Source organism: Bubalus bubalis, chromosome 13 (genome assembly GCF_019923935.1).
Source record: "Bubalus bubalis isolate 160015118507 breed Murrah chromosome 13, NDDB_SH_1, whole genome shotgun sequence".
In the NCBI taxonomy this organism is placed as follows: domain Eukaryota; kingdom Metazoa; phylum Chordata; class Mammalia; order Artiodactyla; family Bovidae; genus Bubalus; species Bubalus bubalis.
In genome coordinates, this window is record NC_059169.1 from 16,266,998 (window position 1) to 16,287,349 (window position 20,352).

The 20,352-nt window shown below is 41.1% G+C and overlaps 2 protein-coding genes across 3 annotated transcripts in view; both read left to right on the forward strand.

Annotated features, from left to right (window-relative positions):
• Positions 1-20,352, forward strand: part of LOC102392665 (ATP-binding cassette sub-family C member 4) — a 428,577-nt gene that overhangs the window by 108,450 nt on the left and 299,775 nt on the right. The window lies entirely within an intron of this gene.
• On the forward strand, positions 4,609-20,293 carry LOC123464827 (ATP-binding cassette sub-family C member 4-like; the record flags this gene model as incomplete). The annotated part of the gene is given in 4 exon segments (XM_045162444.1): positions 4,609-4,643; positions 12,201-12,320; positions 13,476-13,586; positions 20,120-20,293. Coding segments are annotated over 4 exon segments (292 nt in total), but the record flags the coding sequence as incomplete, so codon positions are not given.

Consider the following 20,352-nt stretch of genomic DNA (forward strand, 5'->3'; position numbering starts at 1 on the left):
ATGCCAACCTGAGACCCAGTTGAATTTTCTGAGATTCACGAGTTTACAAAATCTAGATTTTGTCCTTCCACTGGTATCAATATACCATTCATGGTGTAAGAAATAGAAACTGTCAAATTGTTCTCTTTGGATTATATTGAATAATCTGGTTTGGTTTTGTTGATTCAGAGGTCCATCACTTTTTCCCTTAGTCTCCCATAAATACTTAGTAGTGTCAAAATGGTAAGTCTTCACTAAGACAAAGGATAACTTGAAATATAAAGACATATGGAATAAGAAAAGAAATGTCTCTTTAAAAAAATTAAAAAAGGAAAGAACCATCTCAAAAAATGTTACTTACTGCCATGTCCCTAAGTTTATCAATCCTTGGAAGGCCTACAGTGGGGAGGATAATACAGAGAGGACAAAAATTGTAGTAGGCATGAAGTTTATCGGTCATATTATTTTAAAAGTGCATCTTCAAACAAAATAGACCTCCGAAATGATTTTCACTGTGACCAAAGGAAAGCCACAGTCACTTTGGTACATGTGACATCATCACCTCATCTAGGAAAAGTAGCACCTGCTCTGATATGTCTGTAGATAATAGTAAGCTGTTCTAGTGGTTAGAATGAGTGGTCTCTTAGGGCTCAACTTCATGAGATTCTTAATATTTGGGGCTCATAAATCTATGAATATCTCATCCCTCCTCCCCTGGCTGCTGGCATGCAGAGCACACTGGAGGGTGGTGATGATGGAGTTGGGGTTTCAGTTTGTTATGTTTGAACTGGTTAACACTTTATGTACATGACATAAAGTGTAATGTACATCATTTAATTCTTACCACCATTCTTTTATGTTTTTGGTATATCCCAGGTTTTACTAAGATTGAGAGTGGGTAGATTCTTACCCTCCCTGTTAATAATATTCAGGAAGTTTAGCCCTAAACCCTGTCTCAGCACAATACTGGGCTAGTGGAATTTCCCCTCCAGATATAGGCTGTCATTCTCTACAAACTAAATAATTTTTATGAATTGTGAAAAATCATAATTTTCTCTCAAGTGAAAGATTTCATCTAAAAAAATTTTAATATATATTTTCATGTGGATTCATAGACTTTGGTTAGAATTTCCCAAATGGTATGTATGTTCCAAATGGGAAATATTTAAAAATAATGATTCTCCTTACTTGGGACGCATCAGGACTTGAGTCACTTGCTTCTGGGTCAATATACTTTTTTTTATATACCCATCATTGTCTCTGTGACTGTGAGACAGAGGTTCAGAAGCACTGGCTATGTTGATGTGGTCCATCAGATGGGCCTGAAGTCCAACCAGGAAATTATGTGTGTAGCTTGAATTGGGCTTTTTGGAATTCTTGGGCATGTAGGAGAAAGAAATGAGGTTGGCTTCAAGGAAGAGATGTTTATTGCACCAGAATCATTTGTTTCCTTCTTCAATGACTTTTTGCTTAGATACTATTTTCCTCTTCTGGCAACTTCTACAGAGGGTTTGCAATAGCTGGCAATAAAAGATTCATATATGTATACATATACCTGTAAACCCGTACCCAAATATGTATATATAAATAATATTCAGTCCATAATGTGGAAGGCAATGACAACCCACTCCAGTACTCTTGCCTGGAAAATCCCAGGGATGGAGGAGCCTGGTAGGCTGCAGTCCATGGAGTCGCACTGAGTCAGACATGACTGACACAACTTGGCAGCAGCAGCAGCATAGTATTACCTATAAGTAGATGTTAGAGACATCCTCTTTTAATTGCTTCAGAATTCAGGGGCATGGACTCGGAAGGATGTAAGCTAACCTCGGAGCTTCTGAGAGCATTAGTAATGAGTCTTCAATGCATACCTAAGGCAAATGCATTGGCTCAGCTTCTGTGGAGCCCTTCATTTTGATTTTCCTCTGCTTCCCAGGTTATATGACAGGCTGGGTTAGTCTTAAAAGGCCCTCACCTGTGAAGAGCCAGATTATTGGAACTGATGAATATTACACATCAAATGGTGTGAGTCTGCTAAAAAAGCTGTAATTTGGATTTTTTATTGACATTTTAGTAGATTTTTTTGACAACCAACAATTGCAAGCCAGGTGACTTAAGACCAGACATAGAAGGAGTTGGCAGGACCCCTCCCCATGAGCATGAAAGTTGTAGCAGATGGAATGCATACTTAATGCAGTGGCTGTAAACAGTTGTTCATTTGTAGGTCTAATAGAGTGGTCAGTCAGGCCTATATTTCTCCACTTATGACTGTAATGTATTCCTTCATAATCCCATCCTCTTCACTCTAGGTTTTATTTTGATACAACAGCAGATGTGGGAGAAACAGAAAAGCACATGGGTCTCCATCCAGATAATAGAGTTTGGCTCCCAAGGGCTCCTGGACACAGAGTCACAGCTCTGGATGTTTCCTGCTCCTTCCAGGCTCCTCCTGCCTGCGCTGTGGCTCTGGGATTCCCTGAGTACAAACCGCTCCTGTCTTTCTCCTTGACCTGCAGTCATTCCTGGGAAAACGTAGGGCAGCCACTTGCCCTCCCATCTTTATGTCGTATCTGTAAATGAAAATGAAATTCTTACTTTTCTCATTCACAAGATGGTTGTGAAGATCCTCTGAAAAAACTGGTCAGGAAGAGCAGTGAAATGATAACCCGAGTCTCTGATACAGACATTACCCTCCTAACCCATCCCTCAAAGACGCACCTGGGCCAGCTGCCCTGGGTGACAAGGTGGGGAGGCCCTGGGGTGGTGAGCATGGGATGTAGGTTCTGGTTCTGAGAGGACCCAGAACAACCAGTGTTAACTCAGACAGGCATCTTAACTTCTCATCTCAGCTCCTTTTTGGCCAAAATTTCCATCAGTTCTAGTTATTGCCCACAAGTTATTCTTGCCACTCTTTCTATTGTTAAACTAGCCTGTAAAATTCAGACATAAGTTTCTTCTTAGAATTGTCTAAAAATGTTCCTGAATTCTTCCCTTTGTTTTCCCAGCACTCTCTGCCTTGTGTAGGTCACTATGGATTTGTATCCACCTGAGATCACAAATTTTGGAAGCCTTGGCCCAGACTGAATCTGCACATCCCCACCACCCCACCCCACTGTCATAGCAAGCAGATAACTATTGATTGCATTCTTAAAAAGTAAGGGTATCATAATTTTCCTGATAAAGATGGATGCTTAAATCAGCATCAACCAATGATTTTGTTTTCTAGTCTACCTTCTGTCTTTTTTTGATTGAGATCATTTCCCAAGATAGAATCATCTCATGGGATAATGTGATGGTTAAGAGAACATTCATGGAACTCAGCACAGTGTCTTACAGACAGTAGACACATGGTAAATGGGATCTGCTGTTGTTATAATCATTAGCTGTTGGAATAGGCATTTTAAGTACTTACTATAATGATAGAAAGATGGCTGTATATTGGGGGCAAGCTTAAATATGTCATAAAGGCTCATGACATGGGCTTCCCAGCTTCATGACTGAGGCTTTGCAGTCTCCATCAAGTTGATTTCCTCTCCCTGTGCCTCACTCTCTCCATCTGTAAAATGAGACAATACTGTTACTAGATAGAGCTATTATGAGGATTAATCAGTTAATACACGTGAAAGTTTGAACATAGTCAACATTTAGTATATGTTAACTATGGATAGTAAATTCTAGAAAGAGGAATTGCTACATCTGAAGGTCAGCATTTACATTTTGTTCTACTTTTATGGACACTGAATTTGTAATTAACCACTTCTTTTTTTTAAATTTTATTTTATTTTTAAACTTTACAATATTGTATTAGTTTTGCCAAATATCGAAATGAATCCGCCACAGGTATACATGTGTTCCCCATCCTGAACCCTCCTCCCTCCTCCCTCCCCATACCATCCCTCTGCTTTATCCCTCTATGCATTGCTTAGGCTTTTGCATTCCTCACCTGTGATACCTGCTCGCTCATCTCTCTAGTACCACCTGCTGACTCCTGACAGTTGGGATTGAGCTCCTACTCTCTGAACCTCAAATATTCATCTCTGTTAAAACTAGTAATGCCTGCCTCACAGGGCTACTGAGTGTATCACAAGAGCTGATACCTAGAAAGTTCTTATCATCGTGTTTGAGTCAAGCACTAAATATCATGCCAGTGAGTAAAGTTGCACAGTTGTGTCTGACTCATTGCGATCCCATGGACTGTAGCCTACCAGGCTCCTCCATCCATGGAATTTTCCAGGTAAGAGTACTGGAGTGGGTTGCTATTTCCTTCTCCAGGGGATCTTCCCAACCTGGGGATTGAATCCAGGTCTCCCACATTGCAGGCAGACACTTTACCATCTGAGCTACCAGGGAAGCCCTAAATATCATGAGGACCACCTATAATTTTATTTCTTTGGAAGGAAAAGTATTCCCTGCTGTCCCAACAAGTCTTTTGAGGAAAAGAGTTTAATCCCAACAGAACAAACCCATTACAGTTTATCCTTGAAAGTACCCTTCATAAGGAGGCCTCTGTATCTATTTTCTTCTTATGATTGGTGTTGTGAGCGTGATGGTGGCTGCAATTCCTTGGACTGCTATACCAGTGATTCCGCTTGGCATCATTTTCTTTGTTCTCGAGTGGTATTTCTTAAGGACATCACGAGAAGTGAAACGCCTGGAATGTACAAGTGAGTACCGGGGCTCTCAGGTTGGGATGATAGTGCAGGCTGGCTTCTATTTATGCCATAATTAACAAGACCCCTGAAATTCTACAGACTCTGTCTTCTGGAATTTCTCACTAAGTTAACATTAGGTAATTGAATGTTATGGCCACTGTGAGTCAGTGTGGTTCTTAAGGCAAATAGAGCTGGTGGCAGGTCAGCTGTGGCTTTGCATTTTAGCACAAGGGGGATGGATGTGAACATTTTGGTACAGGGACTATTTCGGTCTTGTTCATGACATATTTCCTAACACAGAGTATCCACACTGTAAATACTTTTCTTAAAAATATTTTTTCATGCAGCAACTAATGTAGAAGGAAAATAGACAATTTTTCTCCTCCTGAAGTTACCAGAAATGACAAGGAAAGGATGAGATTAGAAAAGGAAAGAAGACCTTAGGACATTTATATCAGAAGTGATGTATTTGAAAAATACTTTTTTTTCACATGTTCAAGTAAGTTGCAGTTGTTAAATGTATTGAAAAGACATATGTTAGTCACTCAGTTGTGTCTGACTCTTTGCGACCCCATGGACTGTAGTCGACCAGGCTCCTCTGTCCACGGAATTCTCCAGGCAAGAATACTGGAGTGGGTAGCCATTCCCTTCTCCAGAGGATCTTCCTAACCCAGGGAGTGAAGCCAGTTGTCCTCCACTGCAGGTGGTTTCTTTACTGTCTTATCCACCAGGGAAGCCCTACTGAAAAGATAATCCTGTTATTTGCAGGTTTGCTCTTTATCATTACTAGTATTTGGGGTGATACCAAACTGTTTGTGTACCCCCCCATGTCTTAAAGCTATTCATATAAATGATGCTGAAAAGAATCCAAGGACACAAGGGCGGGATCTGTTTAGTATGCATTTAGTTTATTACCCCATTCAGCTTCCTAGATTTAGAATAATGGGGAACAGGGATTTCCCTGGTGGTCCTGTGGTTAAGACTGTGCTTCTGCTGTGGGGGGCACAGCTTCAATCCCTGATCAGGGAACTAAGAACCTGAAAGTTGCAGCCAAAACAAACAAACAAAAATAATAGAATAATGGGAATCACATTTTATGACTAATCATTCTCAGTTCAGTTCAGTCACTCAGTTGTGTCCAACTCTTTGCGACCCCATGAAGCACAGCAGGCCAGGCCTCCCTGTCCATCACCAACTCCCAGAGTCCACCCAAACCCATGTCCATTGAGTCCGTGATGCCATCCAACCATCTCATCCTCTGTTGTCCTCTTCTTCTGCCTCAATCTTTCCCAGCATCAGGGTCTTTTCCAGTGAGTCAGCTCTTCACATCAGGTGGCCAAAATACTGTAGTTTCAGCATCATTCTATTGTGCAGGTGATTACAGAGGATGAAATAATTGAATTTATCTCATTATTAATGCATATATTTCATCAATATTAAAACTAATAAGGAAAGTAGAATTATTATATATTTTTAAAAGTTATAAAAACTATAGCCAAAAAGTAAGGGAATATGTTTGTATTAGAGACCTCAACCATAAATGTGTGTGTGTGTTAGTCACTCAGTCCTGTCCAACTCTCTGTGACCCCATGGACTGCAGCCCACCAGGATCATCCATCCATGGAATTCTCCAGGCAAGAACACTGGAGTGGGTTGCCATTTCCTTCTCCAATGTGAATTTCAGTAGTAGCAGTTTAGTTGCTAAGTTGTCTCTGACTCTCGCACCCCACAGACTGCAGCCTGCTAGACTCCTCCGTCCATGGGATTCTCCAGGCAAGAATACTCGAGTGGGTTGCCATTTCCCTCTCACAACCATAAATAATTCTTGCAAATGAACACCAACTTAACCTTCTAGAAACCAAGCCAAGAAGAGAAGAATATTGAGCCCCAAGTTTCTTTGTATATACCAAGTGGAAAAAATCTCAGTTCATCCAGTCAAAGGAGTTTTTTTCACTGTTGCCTTTGCATGTTTTGTTTTTAAAATAACACTTAAGATGCTCCTTGGTTACTCAGATGTAAATAATCCTGTAATACAGGAGACCCTGGTTCAATCCAGGGTCAGGAAGTTACCCTGGAGAAGGAAACGGCAACCCACTCCAGTATTCTTGCCTGGAGAATTCCATGGACATAGGATCCTTGTGGGCTACAGTCCATGGGGTCACAAAGAGTTGGACATGACTGAGTGACTAACACTTTGACTTTTTAAAAGATATTTATTCTGCTGCTGCTGCTAAGTCACCTCAGTTGTGTCCGACTCTGTGTGACCCCTAGACAGCAGCCCACCAGGCTCCCCTGCCCCTGGGATTCTCCAGGCAAGAACACTGGAGTGGGTTGCCATTTCCTTCTCCAATGCATGAAAGTGAAAAGTGAAAGTGAAGTCGCTCAGTCGTGGTCTGACTCTTCATGACCCCATGGACCGCAGCCTACCAGGCTCCTCCATCCATGGATTGTCCAGGCAAGAGTACAGGCATGGGTTGCCATTGCCTTCTATGAGATACTTATTCTAATTAATTGCAAAAAGGATAGTGATCATCCATTTCATAAAAGCTATAGAAAAAAAATTTTTCAGTCATCAAGAGAACCCGCTAAACTTTTGTAAGGTCCAGTTTTGTGAGGTGTTTGGATGGATGGGGAGCAGTAGAGTCCAGGTATGTGTGGCGTTCTGCTGAGTGACTTGGTTGATGGTATAACCTGGGAATGCAGAAGAGGAAGAGATGAGCTCCATCCAATCTTCTGTGTAGACAAGGCTTTAGACATCTTATGGTTTGAGGCTGCCCATGAAATGGGGTCATTCAAGAGTCTTGCTGAAAACCATCTATCTGGTATAATCAATGAGGGGTTCTTCCAGAAGGAACACTTGACAGAGAGTTTGCCTGAGGAAGGGCCATTTTCCCATCCATATGAAAGTGGAGAGAAGGGCTCCTCCTAAGGCTTTTTTAAAAAGCAGTACAGGATTTTCTCAGTATTTAAGCTCAAGAGTCTAAGAACTTTGGCATCATCTCTGTGGAATATTTGGATTTTCCTGCATCCTAGTAGGCTGCTAAAAGTTAGACCCTAATTCAATCCAGATATCCCCTCCTCCACACCCCTGATAACCACATGTGTGGCCAGCTGATTAGAACTGTCTATGTTCTCTCTAGGTGGTGGGTCTGTGCCTTAAATGATGACAACCACTATTTTTTCTAAATAGTAACTGATCATATGTTTTAGGGCTTCCCAAGTGGCTCAGTGATAAAGGAATCTGCCTGCCAGTGCAGGTGGCACAGGAGAAATGGGTTCAGTCCCTAGGTTGGGAAGATTTCCTGGAAGAGGAAATGGCAAAGAGTCCAGTATTCTTGCCTGGATAATCCCATGGACAGAGGAGCCTGCTACAGTCCATGGGGTCAGAAAGAGTCAGACACAATTGAGCACTGAAGGAGTAACAGTATATCTTAAGGTCCCTGCTGGGAGCCACCAGCCAAATGAAGGACACCTGACTGCTGTGACCAGAAGGCATAAGCCTGCTTCATCCTTGTGCTCTGAAGGACTGCTAATGTGCTGAGGTTTCGTTTCATATCCTACTGCCTAACTGCCTCAGAAGCTTCAGTTCAGTTCAGTTCAGTTCAGTCACACAGTCATGTCTGACTCTTTGCAACCCCATGGACTGCAGCACGCCAGGCTTCCCTATCCATCACCAACTCCCGGAGTTTACTCACAACTCATGTAAATTGAGTCAGTGATGCCATCCAACCATCTCATGCTCTGTCGTCCCCTTCTCCTCCTGCCCCAATCCCTCCCAGCATCAGGGTCTTTCAAATGAGTCATCTCTTTGCATCAGGTGGCCAAAGTATTGGAGTTTCAGCTTCAACATCAGTCCTTCCAATGAATATTCAGGACTGATTTCCTTTAGGATGGACTGATTGCAATCTCCTTGCACACCAAGGGACTGTCAAGAGTCCTCTCCAACACCACAGTTCAAAAGCATCAGTTCTTCTGGAATCTTAGGTTGACATTTTCATCTTAATGACATACTGGCAGCTATTAGAATAGGGTTTTAAGGGGTACATTTTTGCAAGAGTGAGCATAACAGTGGTCAATCATGGATAAGTACATAAAACCAGGGTACCATGTGATTGCCTTTCTTTAACCAGCTTTTTGATTTGGCAGTGCCTGAATGATGAAGCCCTATCCAAATTCTGTCTGAAAAAGGCTGGATCAACTAGCATGTCTGCTACGAGCATTGCCAGGGGAGGGTTAGCACGTGTGTCAGATGTATTAGGACCATAGTTCATCATCGAGTCTGCTGTTTTAAAGAGTTCTTATACTAGATTACCAGGAACTTTGTTCAACCTCGGGTGCTTAATAAGATGTGCAGTAATGTGAAGGCTGTTGGATGTTAGCTGAGTAAGATTTGATTTCTGAACATAATAAGATTTTCTGAACATAAGTAACAGTTTGGAGAAAAATTACACATTGTCCGCACACCAGGCATCCTTAACCTCTGATTATTCTCCCTCTGAGACACTGCTGTGGGATTAAAGCACAACCTTGGGAATCAGAAAGTTGGCTCCTCACACCCAGATCTATCACTTAGGTGGGTTAATATAGTTTAATCTTGGCCACTGATTGCTCTTACTCCCACAGTCTCTGGGGTTCTCATGAGGATTTCTTGAATCATGCTTGTAAAGTACTTGCTGGCCATGACCAAAGGCACTGGAACCTTGAACATGAGGGAATTGAGAACTTACTCACAACTAGAGGTCTCACATGGCTTGAAATACAACCTGCAGCAGTGCTGTCAGCCCAAGGTCCTCCTGCCCGGGAAGATCTGCAGTCCTGGTGGTGGGGTGTCCCCAAGTGTCCTCGGGGTTTAGAGAAACACAGGTGTCAGTCATGTGAACTGTAGGGTTACACGTGTCTGTGACTGAGGCTGACACCATGACTGTGACATAGTTTGTTCAGGATAGCGAGCTCAGTGCTTGTGGGAAAAAGTGATACTTTGGGCAACACCAGAGCCTTGACATCCCCTCTCCCCCTGTACTAGCTAATTTCTTTGAAGACCCTCCAGTTCACTCATCCTGGCATCCTGCTGCTGCTACTGCTAAGTCACTTCAGTCGTGTCCAACTCTGTGCGACTGCATAGACGGCAGCCCACCATGCTCCATCATCCCTGGGATTCTCCAGGCAAGAATACTGGAGTGGGTTGCCATTTCCTTCTCCAATGCATGCAAGTGAAAAGTGAAAATGAAGTTTCTTAGTCGTGTCCAACTCCTAGCGACCCCATGGACTGCAGCCTACCAGGCTCCGCCATCCATGGGATTTTCCAGGCAAGAGTACTGAAGTGGGTTGCCATTACCTTCTCCACCTGTCATCCCACTAAGCCCTAACTGGAATTTGAAAGAAACAGGATGGGTTTTCATGGGTCCAGATTCCCCCAGACTGTAACTCTTGGGCATGAAGTGAGGTCGGTGATGGGGTTTTGGTTCCCTGGTGTTCAAGGCTTAGATGACACCTAGTTTCTAAAGTCGACCCCACCCTCATCCCCACTAGAGAGAATCACTTGCAGCTTTGATCTCCTGACAGAGAAGCAGGTGAGGGAGGCCACGCTGGAGAGTTCACTCCAGGACTCTCCCTGGGTAAACAGCCACATCTGCGCTCTGCTCAGAAGCCTTGTCTATGATGAATAGTGTTGATGTCACCTCATTTGCTCAGAAAGTGAGAGCCTGGTTTTAGTGAGTTTTCTGTGCTTTCTGGAGCTGGACTCTTGGCATCCTCCTGACAGGGTGATGGGCCCCAGAATTCACCTTGTCATCCCTGTGAGCACCTGGTGTCCAGACTGATGAGTTCTGGGGGTGCTTGGGACACGTGCTGGGCTGAAGAAAAGGCCTGAACAGAGTCCCTCGCCTTTATTATTTGGAGCATGAGCTCAATCTGAATTTATGTTGCTCTTATAAGTGCAAATTTATAGGAAGCTAAGAAGTTAGTCAGTAGAGTGAAGAGAGAGCAGTGTAGATGCTGGAATGAGAACATAGGCACACAACTGGATGATCAAAAGCTCCATGAATCACTTTCAGCTCTTTGCCTAAACAGTGTACAAAGGGGAAGTGTTAGATGATGTCAGGGTTCAGAGATCCAGCAGAGCAGTTATGAAAACATCCATCAGGCTTCCAGAGTGGAAGTCAAGACTGTTCAAAGAATCCTTGGTTGTATGAGTCCTGTGGGCACAAGGGCGGTGCAGAACCAGATGCTCTGTGACCCGCACAGACTCCTGGTGCAGGTGCAGGGACAGGCCCAGGATGGGGGAGACAGCAGACTGTCCGCTCTCCTTTCTCATCTCACCCCTCTCCTATGTCTGGCTCTGGTCCACTGTGAGGGATATACTGACTCAATCCCAGCCCTTAGGTTACTAATCTAGGGTGGAAACAGCACACAGATAGCTCATCAAAATTCAGGGTGGTGTGGATGCTAATGAGAATTAAATTTTAGAATACTACTGATTCAAAAATTAGTGAACAATGATTACTCACCCATGGAAAAGAATTAAATGTTGCCATTTGCAGCAACATTGATGGATTTAGAGAATATTATTCTTAGTAAAGTCAGTCCTGGGTGTTCATTGGAAGGACTGATGCTGAAGCTGAAACACCAATACTTTGGCCACCTCATGTGAAGAGTTGACTCATTGGAAAAGACCCTGATGCTGGGAGGGATTGGGGGCAGGAGGAGAAGGGGACGACAGAGGATGAGATGGCTGGATGGCATCACCAACTCGATGGACATGAGTCTGAGTGAATTCTGAGTGTTGGTGTTGGACAGGGAGGCCTGGCGTGCTGTGATTCATGGGGTCCCAGAGAGTCGGACACCACTGAGCAACTGAACTGAACTGAACTGAAAGTAAGTCAGAGAAAGACAAATATGATATCACTTATAAATAGAATCTAAAAGTAATACAAATGAATCTGTATACAAAATATAAATAGAGACATAGAAAACAAACAAATTTACGGTTACCAGAGGGGATTGGGAGGGAAGGAAGAACAAATTAGAAGTATGGGGTTAACAGACACACTACTATTGATATGTCAAATAAATAAGCAACAAAGATTTACTGTAAAGCACAGGGAATTTTATTCAGTATCTTATAATAACCTGTAATGGAACATAATCAGGAAAAAATAACTAATAACTGAATGACTATACTATATACTTGAAACTAACACATTATTGTAAATCAAATATTCTTCAGTATATTTTTTTAAAAATTGTGAGCAATTTCCACCTTGTGAGATGCCAGAAGAATTTGGAGGGAGTCATGTTTGAGAGGATCTTGGTGAAAGAACAAGAATTTCTTTATCTAAATCTAGCTGTGATTTGAATTTGGTCTTTGAATTTGATCTTTCAAAGATCGTTTCAAAGAGAATCTCTCATTCCCAGGTCATTAAAGTGAAGCTTGGTGTGAGCAGGAGTTTAGGGTCACATGGAGGATTCCCTTTAGCAGGACATGTGACCACAGAGGCCGGGAGGCAGTTGGTTTCCTCGCATCCAGCCTCCCTGACTTTCTCTGTCCTGTGTCTGTCTCTGCTTTCCCAGCTCGGAGCCCGGTGTTTTCCCACTTAGCATCTTCTCTCCGGGGACTCTGGACTATCCGGGCATACAAAGCTGAAGAGAAGTTTCAGGAGCTGTTTGATGCATACCAGGATTTGCACTCAGGTCTGTAAATTTCTGGAAATAATTTCAAGATGGGGTGTGCTGTCTTCTGAGGCCTAACCTCCCTCTCAGGTAGTCTTGCTGGCCAGCATCTCTCTCCATGCTGCCCACCTGCCTCCCCCACCCCTTCCTCTCAGCATCTCCTCTGTGCTCCCCCTTCCCCCCTCACAGCCCTGCTTTTCTCCTCTGACTGGCTTGCATGGTCCTTCCATCACGGTGCCATGTGGATTTCTGTCTCTTTAGGTTAGGAGTCAGCAAACTTTTCTTTTTTGCAAAGATCCAGATAGGAAATATTGTAGGCTTTGTGTGCTGTCTTTGTTGCAACACTCACCTTTGCTGTTGTAGCAGAAAGACAGGCAAATATAATACCGTGGAGTGCCATCCAGACCAGCGCAATACATCGGCCAATGGCTGTGTTCCAATAAAACCTTCTATTCAGAACCAGGTGGTCCCTGTTCTTGGCCCCCAGAGTGGTTTGCCAACTCTTCTCAGAGTGTGGAGGGTAGCAGACATGATTGACAAAAATAATTTCCTGATTTGCAACCCACTTGATCATACTTTGTATCGGTAAAGTTGTTTTTCCTACATAGAAAATTCAGAATTTCCTCTAAGTCTATGAAATCCTGGTCAAACTTCCAATCGTTACTTTATTTTGAATATAAAATGGCATTTTGAAAGTCACATGCAGATCCTGTTAGCTGATGGTCATGTAGACCCTGGCCCTTAAGAATAAACACCACAGTGCCCTGTAGTGAGGGCAGAAGGTGCTGGAAACTGTGTGAGCTGTGCTCTCAGCTGTCAGAGAGCTGGGAGCAGTCGGCCCTGTGAGAGGATGATCTTCATGCTGAGACCCAGCACTGCAGAGAACACACCAATGAGACGATTTACTGCCTCCTCTCTTATGATCGTATTTCTGTTGATAACCTGTGGGTTCAAGTTCTCAATCCTTGCTTCCTGGACTGATCCTCTGTGACCCATGTGTTGTTTTGTGTTGGAGCCTAGTTTTCTGGAATTTCCAGGATTCTTGGGTGTGTAACTTTGCTTTTCTACCTTGTGTAAAATCTTCTGTAGCGCACCTGAGAAAATGCTCTCCCTTATGAGAAGCAGTTAACATGGTTTTTCTGTTTATGTATTATGCTTAACGATTCACAAATCCAGAGGCTTGGTTCCTGCTTTTGACGACGTCCCGATGGCTCGCTGTGTATCTGGATGTCATCTCTGCCATCTTTGTCATTGTTGTTGCCTTTGGGGCCCTGATTCTGGTAGAAAGTAAGTACAGATGTGGACATTTGTGGTTTGTTTACAGTTTACAGCTTTGTTTGTAGTTTTAAAATTCTTGTCATCATGTCTAATATATACTCTTTGGTTCTAATGGATTGTATTAAAGTGTTTGCTGCATATGACTCCTCAGTTTGGTCCATGTGAAGTCATTTGTATCTTGATGAGAACTTTTAACTTTTTTCCTATTTATTTATTTATTTGCAGTAGGTCCTTGTTGAGATCTCTTTTAAAAAAAAAATTGATTGGCATATGGTTGATTTACAATGTGTTAGCTTCAGGTGTATAGCCAAGTGAATCTATTACACATATCTCCACTTTTTTTTTTTTTATATCTCCACTGTTTTAAAGATTCTTTTTCTGTACGCCATGAACATTGGGGTACATGTATCATTTTTTTAGTAATTTGCATTTTAATAGATACTTCACATACATTGTCCTTTAGAAAAGAATATCTGTCTTTGGCTTTCGGAATCTTTAGGAGCAAAGACCAGGTATGAACATGCCTGCTCCAGCAGACCTGTGGTGCCTTGGGCTCCTGCTTTGGCTCGTTTGGTCCATTCTTTCATTTTTAAGTTTTATTGGGGTATGGTTGATTTACATTGTTGTCTTGGTTTCAGATGTAAAGCAAAGTGAATCTGCTGTACATAAAATATAGCCACTCTTTTTTATATTCTTTTCCCATATATGTCATTAAAGAGTTCCCTGTACTTTACAGTAGTTTATTATTAGTCATCTATTTTAATCTTTTACATATAGTAGTATGCATGTGTCAATCCCAGTCTTCTAATTTATCCCACCCCTCCCTTTCTCATGGTAACCATAAGTTTATTTTCTACACCTGTAACTCTAATTCTGTTTTGTAGATAAGTTCATTTGAAGCCGTTTTTTAGATTCCATATATAAGTGACATCATACTCTATCTTTCTCTGTCTGACTTACTTCACTCAGTACTAAAATCTCTAGGTCCAGCCATGTTGCTGTAAATGGCATTTTTTTGCCCTTTTTATAGCTGGGTAATATTCCATTGTATGTATGGTATCGCTTCTTCCATATCCATTGCTTGTTGATGGACATTGAGGTTTCTTCCATGTCCTGGCTACTGTAAAAAGTGCTGCAGTGAACATTAGGGTGTGTGAATCTTTTGGAATTATGGTTTTCTCTGGATATATACCCAGGACTGGGATTGCTGGATCATATGGTAGCTCTATTTTTAGGTTTCTAAAGGAACCTCCACATTGTTCTCCATGGTGTCTGTACCAGTTTACCTTCCCACCAACAGTGTTGGAGGGTGCCCTTTTCTCCACATCCTATCCAGTATTTATTGTTTGTAGACTTTTTGATGATGGCCATACTGACTGGTGTGAGGTGAAACCTCACTGTAGTTTTGATATGCATTTCTATAATAATTAGAGTTTTGATCATCCATGTGCTTTTTGGCCATCTGTATGTCTTCTTTGGAGACTGTCTGTCTTAATCTTCTGCCCATTTTTTTGATTGGGTTGTTTATTTATTTATTTATTTTTGATATTGAACTGCACGAACTGTATTCTTTTGGAATTTAATCCCTTGTCAGTCACTTCGTTTGCAAATATTTCCCCTCATTCTGCAGGTTGTCTTTTTTGGTATTTTTATGGTTTTCTTTGCCATGCAAAAGCTTTTAAGCTTTATTAGGTCCCAGATGTTTATGTTTTATTTTATTTTCATTGCCCTTGTGGTGGGTCAATAAACAGCTTATTGTAGTTATGTCAGAGAGAGTTCTATGTTTTCATATAAGAGTTTTGTAGTGTCTGTTCTTATATTTATGTATGCAATCTATTTTGAATTTATTTTTGAGTATGGGGTTAGGGAGTGTTCTGATTTTATTCTTTTACAAGTAGCTGTCCAGTTTTCCTAGCAACACTTATTGAAGAGACTCTTTTCTCCATTGTATATTCTTGCTTCCTTTGCCATAGGTGACCATAGGTGAATAGGTTTATCTCTGGACTTTCTATCTGGTTCCATTGATCTATATTTCTGGTTTTGGTGCCGTAGCATACTGTTTCAATTACTGTAGCTGTGTAGTATAGTTTAAAGACAGGGAGCCTGATTCCTCCCAGCTTCATTTTTCTTCTTTGTTTGTTTCAAAACTGCATTGGCTATTCATGGTATTTTGTGTTTCCATACAAAATGTAAAATATTTTGTTCTAATTCTGTGAAAAATGCCATTGGTAATTTAATAGGAATTTCGCTAAACCTATAGATTGCTTTGAGTAGTTTATTTATTTGCAGTAGGTCTTTATTGAGATCTTTAATCTTTTTATTTTTCTTGAATGGTTTGAAGGTCTATATAACTGTAGCAAACTGATCTTCTGGACATTCCAGGTAGTGTCCTGTAGTTAGGAGGAGAGAATCAAGTTTACTATTAAGCTTTTTGTACAGCTTAGGTTTTAGGTTTTAGCTTTAAGTCTATTTGAATCTCTTGGTTGTAGGGTTCTGGTGTACTGGGGTGAGAAAGATTCTCTGTTGCAAAAGCAGTATCCTCACTACTGTGTGGGTACCAGATGAGCAGCTGTTGGAATGTGGCATGAATTCAGTGTCCTTAACTAGTCCATAGTAATAACACTGAATCATAGTCATTAATAATGGAGCTGTGAGAGTCATATTTTAGATTTAAAAACACTACCTTTGAGAACCCATTGCCTTGTTTTTGTGGTTTCAACTGCAGCTGCATTGGATATAGAAAGTGAAATTACATAATGATAATTGAAGCCATAGGGACAAAAATATGAATAATGACATGATCTTCACCTGTGTAATACTGTCAAGTGTATCTTAATCCAGGTGGGATTAATATGATATAGGACAGGATTGATAAGCAGAAGAGATTAGGAAGAGGTGACAAGAATACACAGAAGAACTGTACAAAAACGAACTTAATGACCTGGATGACCATGATGGTGTGGTCATTCACCTAGAGTCAGACATCCTGGAGTGTGAAGTCAAGTGGATCTTAACTTCAAAGCATTACTATGAACAAAGCTAGTGAAGGTAATGGAATTCCAGTTGAGCTATTTAAAATCCTAAAAGGAGATGCTGTTGAAGTGCTGCACTCAATATGCCAGCAAATTTGGAAAACTCAGCAGTGGCCATAGGACTGGAAAAGGTCAGTTTTCATTACAATGCCATGGAAGGGCCATGCCAAGGAATGTTCAAACTACCATACAATTGCACTCATTTTGCATGCTAGTAAGGTTGTGTTCAAAATCCTTCAACAGTATGTGAACTGGGAACTTCCAGATGTACAAGCTAGGTTTAGAAAAGGCAGAGGAAATGGAGATCAAATTGCCAACATTCACACGATCATAGAGAAAGCAAGGGAATTCCAGAAGGGCATCTGCTTCATTGACTATGTGAAAGGCGTTGACTGCATGGATCACAAAAATCTGTGGAAAATTCTGCAAGGGACAGGAATACCAGACCATCCTACCTGTCTCCTGAGAAACCTGTATGCAGGTCAAGAAGAAGCAGTTAGAACTGAACATGGAACAGTAGACTGGTTCAATATAGGGAAAGGAGTACAAAAAGGCTGTATATTGTCACTGTTTATTTAATGTATATGCAGAGTACATCATGCAAAATGCCAGGCTGGATGACTTACAAGCTAGAATCAAGATTGCCAGGAGAAATATCAACAACCTCAGATATGCAGATGATATCACTTCAATGGCAGAAAGTGAAGAGGAACTAAAGAATCTCTTGATGAGGATGAAAGAGGAGAGTGAAAAAGCTGGCTTGAAATTCAACATTCAAAATACAATGATCATGGCCTCCTGTTCCATCACTTCATGGCATATATATGGGAAAAAGTGGAAGCAGTGACAGATTTTATTTTCTTGGTTTCCAAAATCACTTTGAACAGTGACTGCAGCTATGAAATCAAAAGACGTTTGCTTCTTGGAAGGAAAGCTATGACAAACCTAGACAGCATATAAAAAAGCAGATACATCAGGTTGCCAACAGAAGTCCATATAGTCAAAGCTATGATTTTTCCAGTGGTCATGTAAGACTGTAAGATTTGGGCCATTAAGGCTGTGAAGTGAAAGTGGCTCAGTCATGTCTGACTTTTGGCAACCCCATGAACTATACAGTCCATGGAATTCTCCAGACCACAATATTGGAGTAGGCAGTCATTCTCTTCTCCAGGAGATCTTCCCAATACAGGGATCAAACCCTGGTCTCCCGCAGGCAGATTCTTTACCAGCTGAGCCACAAGGGAAGCCCTTAAGAAGGCTGAGGGCTGAAGAATTTATGCTTTTGAATTGTGACGCTAGAGGAGACTCTTCAGAGTCCTTTGGACTGTAAGGAGATCAAAGCAGTCAATCCTAAAGGAAATCAACCCTGAATATTCATTGGAAGGACTGACGCTGAAGCTGAAGCTCTGATATTTTGTCCACCTGATGCAAAATGCTGACTCATTGGAAAAGACCCTGATGCTGGGAAAGATTTAAGGTAAAAGGAGAAGAGGGCAGCAGAGGATGAGATGGTTATATAGCATCACCAACTCGAAGGACATGAGTTTGAACAAACTCTGGAAGATAATGAAGGACAGGGAAGCTTGGTGTGCTGTAATCCATAGTGTCGCAAAGAGTCAGACATGACTTAATGAGCAACAACAACTTTGTTAATTCTTTCTAATTTGATATTTGGCAAAACTAATACAATTATGTAAAGTTTAAAAATAAAATAAAATTTTAAAAAATAAATAAAAACATTATTTATTCGTTTGGCTGTCCTGGGTCTTAGTTGGGGCACGGGGGATCTTCAGTCTCAGGTGAGACAGGCAGGACTTCAGTTGCAGTGTGTGAAGTCTTAGTTGTGGAAAGTGCAGTCTAGTTTCCTGACCAGGGATCAAACCCAGGCCCCCTGCATTGGTAGTGTGGAATCTCAGCTATTGGATCACGTAGGAAGTCCCTCATGTGGGTTTTTCTTATTTATTTTTTAACTGTTTTATGGTCTCAATCAACAGAAGTAATATTATAAGTAATACTATCATTACATGTAAATGAATCAAATATTATAAAGGAGTCCTCTCACTATTATATACAATAGATAACGGAAAAGGACCTACAGTATAACACAGGGAACTCTAATTAATACTCTGTAATGATATATATGGAAAATAACTTTAAAAAGAATAGATTATATGTGTATATATATGGCTGTATCACTTTACTGTACACCTGAAACTAATACAATTTTGTAAATCAACTATTCAGTTCAGTTCAGTCACTCTGCAATAAAAATCATAAAAATAAAAGAGTCTTCATTGTAAAGAGACAGAAGGAGCTGTGTGAGGGGTTGAGAAGTAGACTGACCTTATTTCTCTTCTTCCTCATTTAGCTTTGGATCTCGGGCAGGTTGGCCTGGTCCTGTCTCTAACGCTCACACTCAGGGCGATGTTCCCGTGGTGCATCAGGCAAAGTGCCGAAGTTGAGAACATGGTGATGTTTATCTTTCTGTTCTTAGCCTTTTCAAGTCACCTTGCGGTTAAATGGCATAAAAGCAATTCTTATGTAAAATAGTAAAACTATTATTTTTGCATCATAGTTAACAAAGTTTTTTTTTTTTTTGTATTCTCTTCCATCTGCTTAATGTTCATGTAAAATTAAATATATACATCTTTCTCAGACTTATGTATACCATGTCAGAAAGTTTTATATTCATCACAGACTGACTTCAAATATAGTGAATGTCTCAAAGGAGAAAGGTCCTGAAATTCTGGAGATAATATAGGCTAATTGTTTATTAACTTAGCAGCTTGTTTACCTTTGTTTCTTAATGGGTAATTCCTCATTTTTGGTAAAAGAAAAGAATCCAGTATTTTGAGGTTTATTTAATTAATATGTTCCTGCACCCCTCCCTGCATTTTAGCATTTATTCTTGTATGTGTTGAACACCTGAATTTGCTGGCAGCCCTTCTTCCTGGTAGGATAGGTTCCCTCTCAGAGTGTGCTCTCATAGGTGTGGGGTTATGGTTGTTTAGGAAGCCTTAGTATGTAAATTATACATTTTGAATTTTTCCTAAAGGGAGAAAAGCAAAGTCTTTCCATGTCAGCCTTCTAACAGAGTAGACAGTGACTAATTATTAAAATGAGTCTTGATGACTGTCCAATTCTGCTCATCTGTAACATGTGACCCTTCTGTAGCCACACATACTGATTGGTGTCCATAAGTATTCTTTTATTTGAAAAAATTCTCTTGTTTTTTCTTCAGATGTAAAATAAAATTTTACCATTCATTTCTGTAATGCTTTTAGTTTCAATATAAAGTTGAAGGGAATAGGCATAAGTAAAAGTGTTGAGGATGATGAACAAGTTTGCAAATCATCCAAGGCCTCATCAGACTCCTACTTCTGTCCTTTATGGATTCTGAGCCCGGGATGTTCTAAACCATAGGAAAGCAGAAGGTTTTACTTAAAGTCTCTGATCTTCCATAAATAAGACCCTCTGACACTAACTCATGTGATGTCATGTGTGTTTCAGATGATTTCAGTAGAAAGGGGGATTGAATATACAGACCTTGAGAAAGAAGCACCCTGGGAATATGAATATCGTCCACCTCCATCCTGGCCCCAGAGTGGAGAGATTTACTTTTCTAATGTGAACTTCAGGTACAGCTTGGATGGGCCTCTGGTATTGAAGAATGTGGGAATGTCCGTTGGCCTAAGAGAAAAGGTTAGTTTAAGCCATTTGCCTCTTTAAAATCCGGCTAAAGT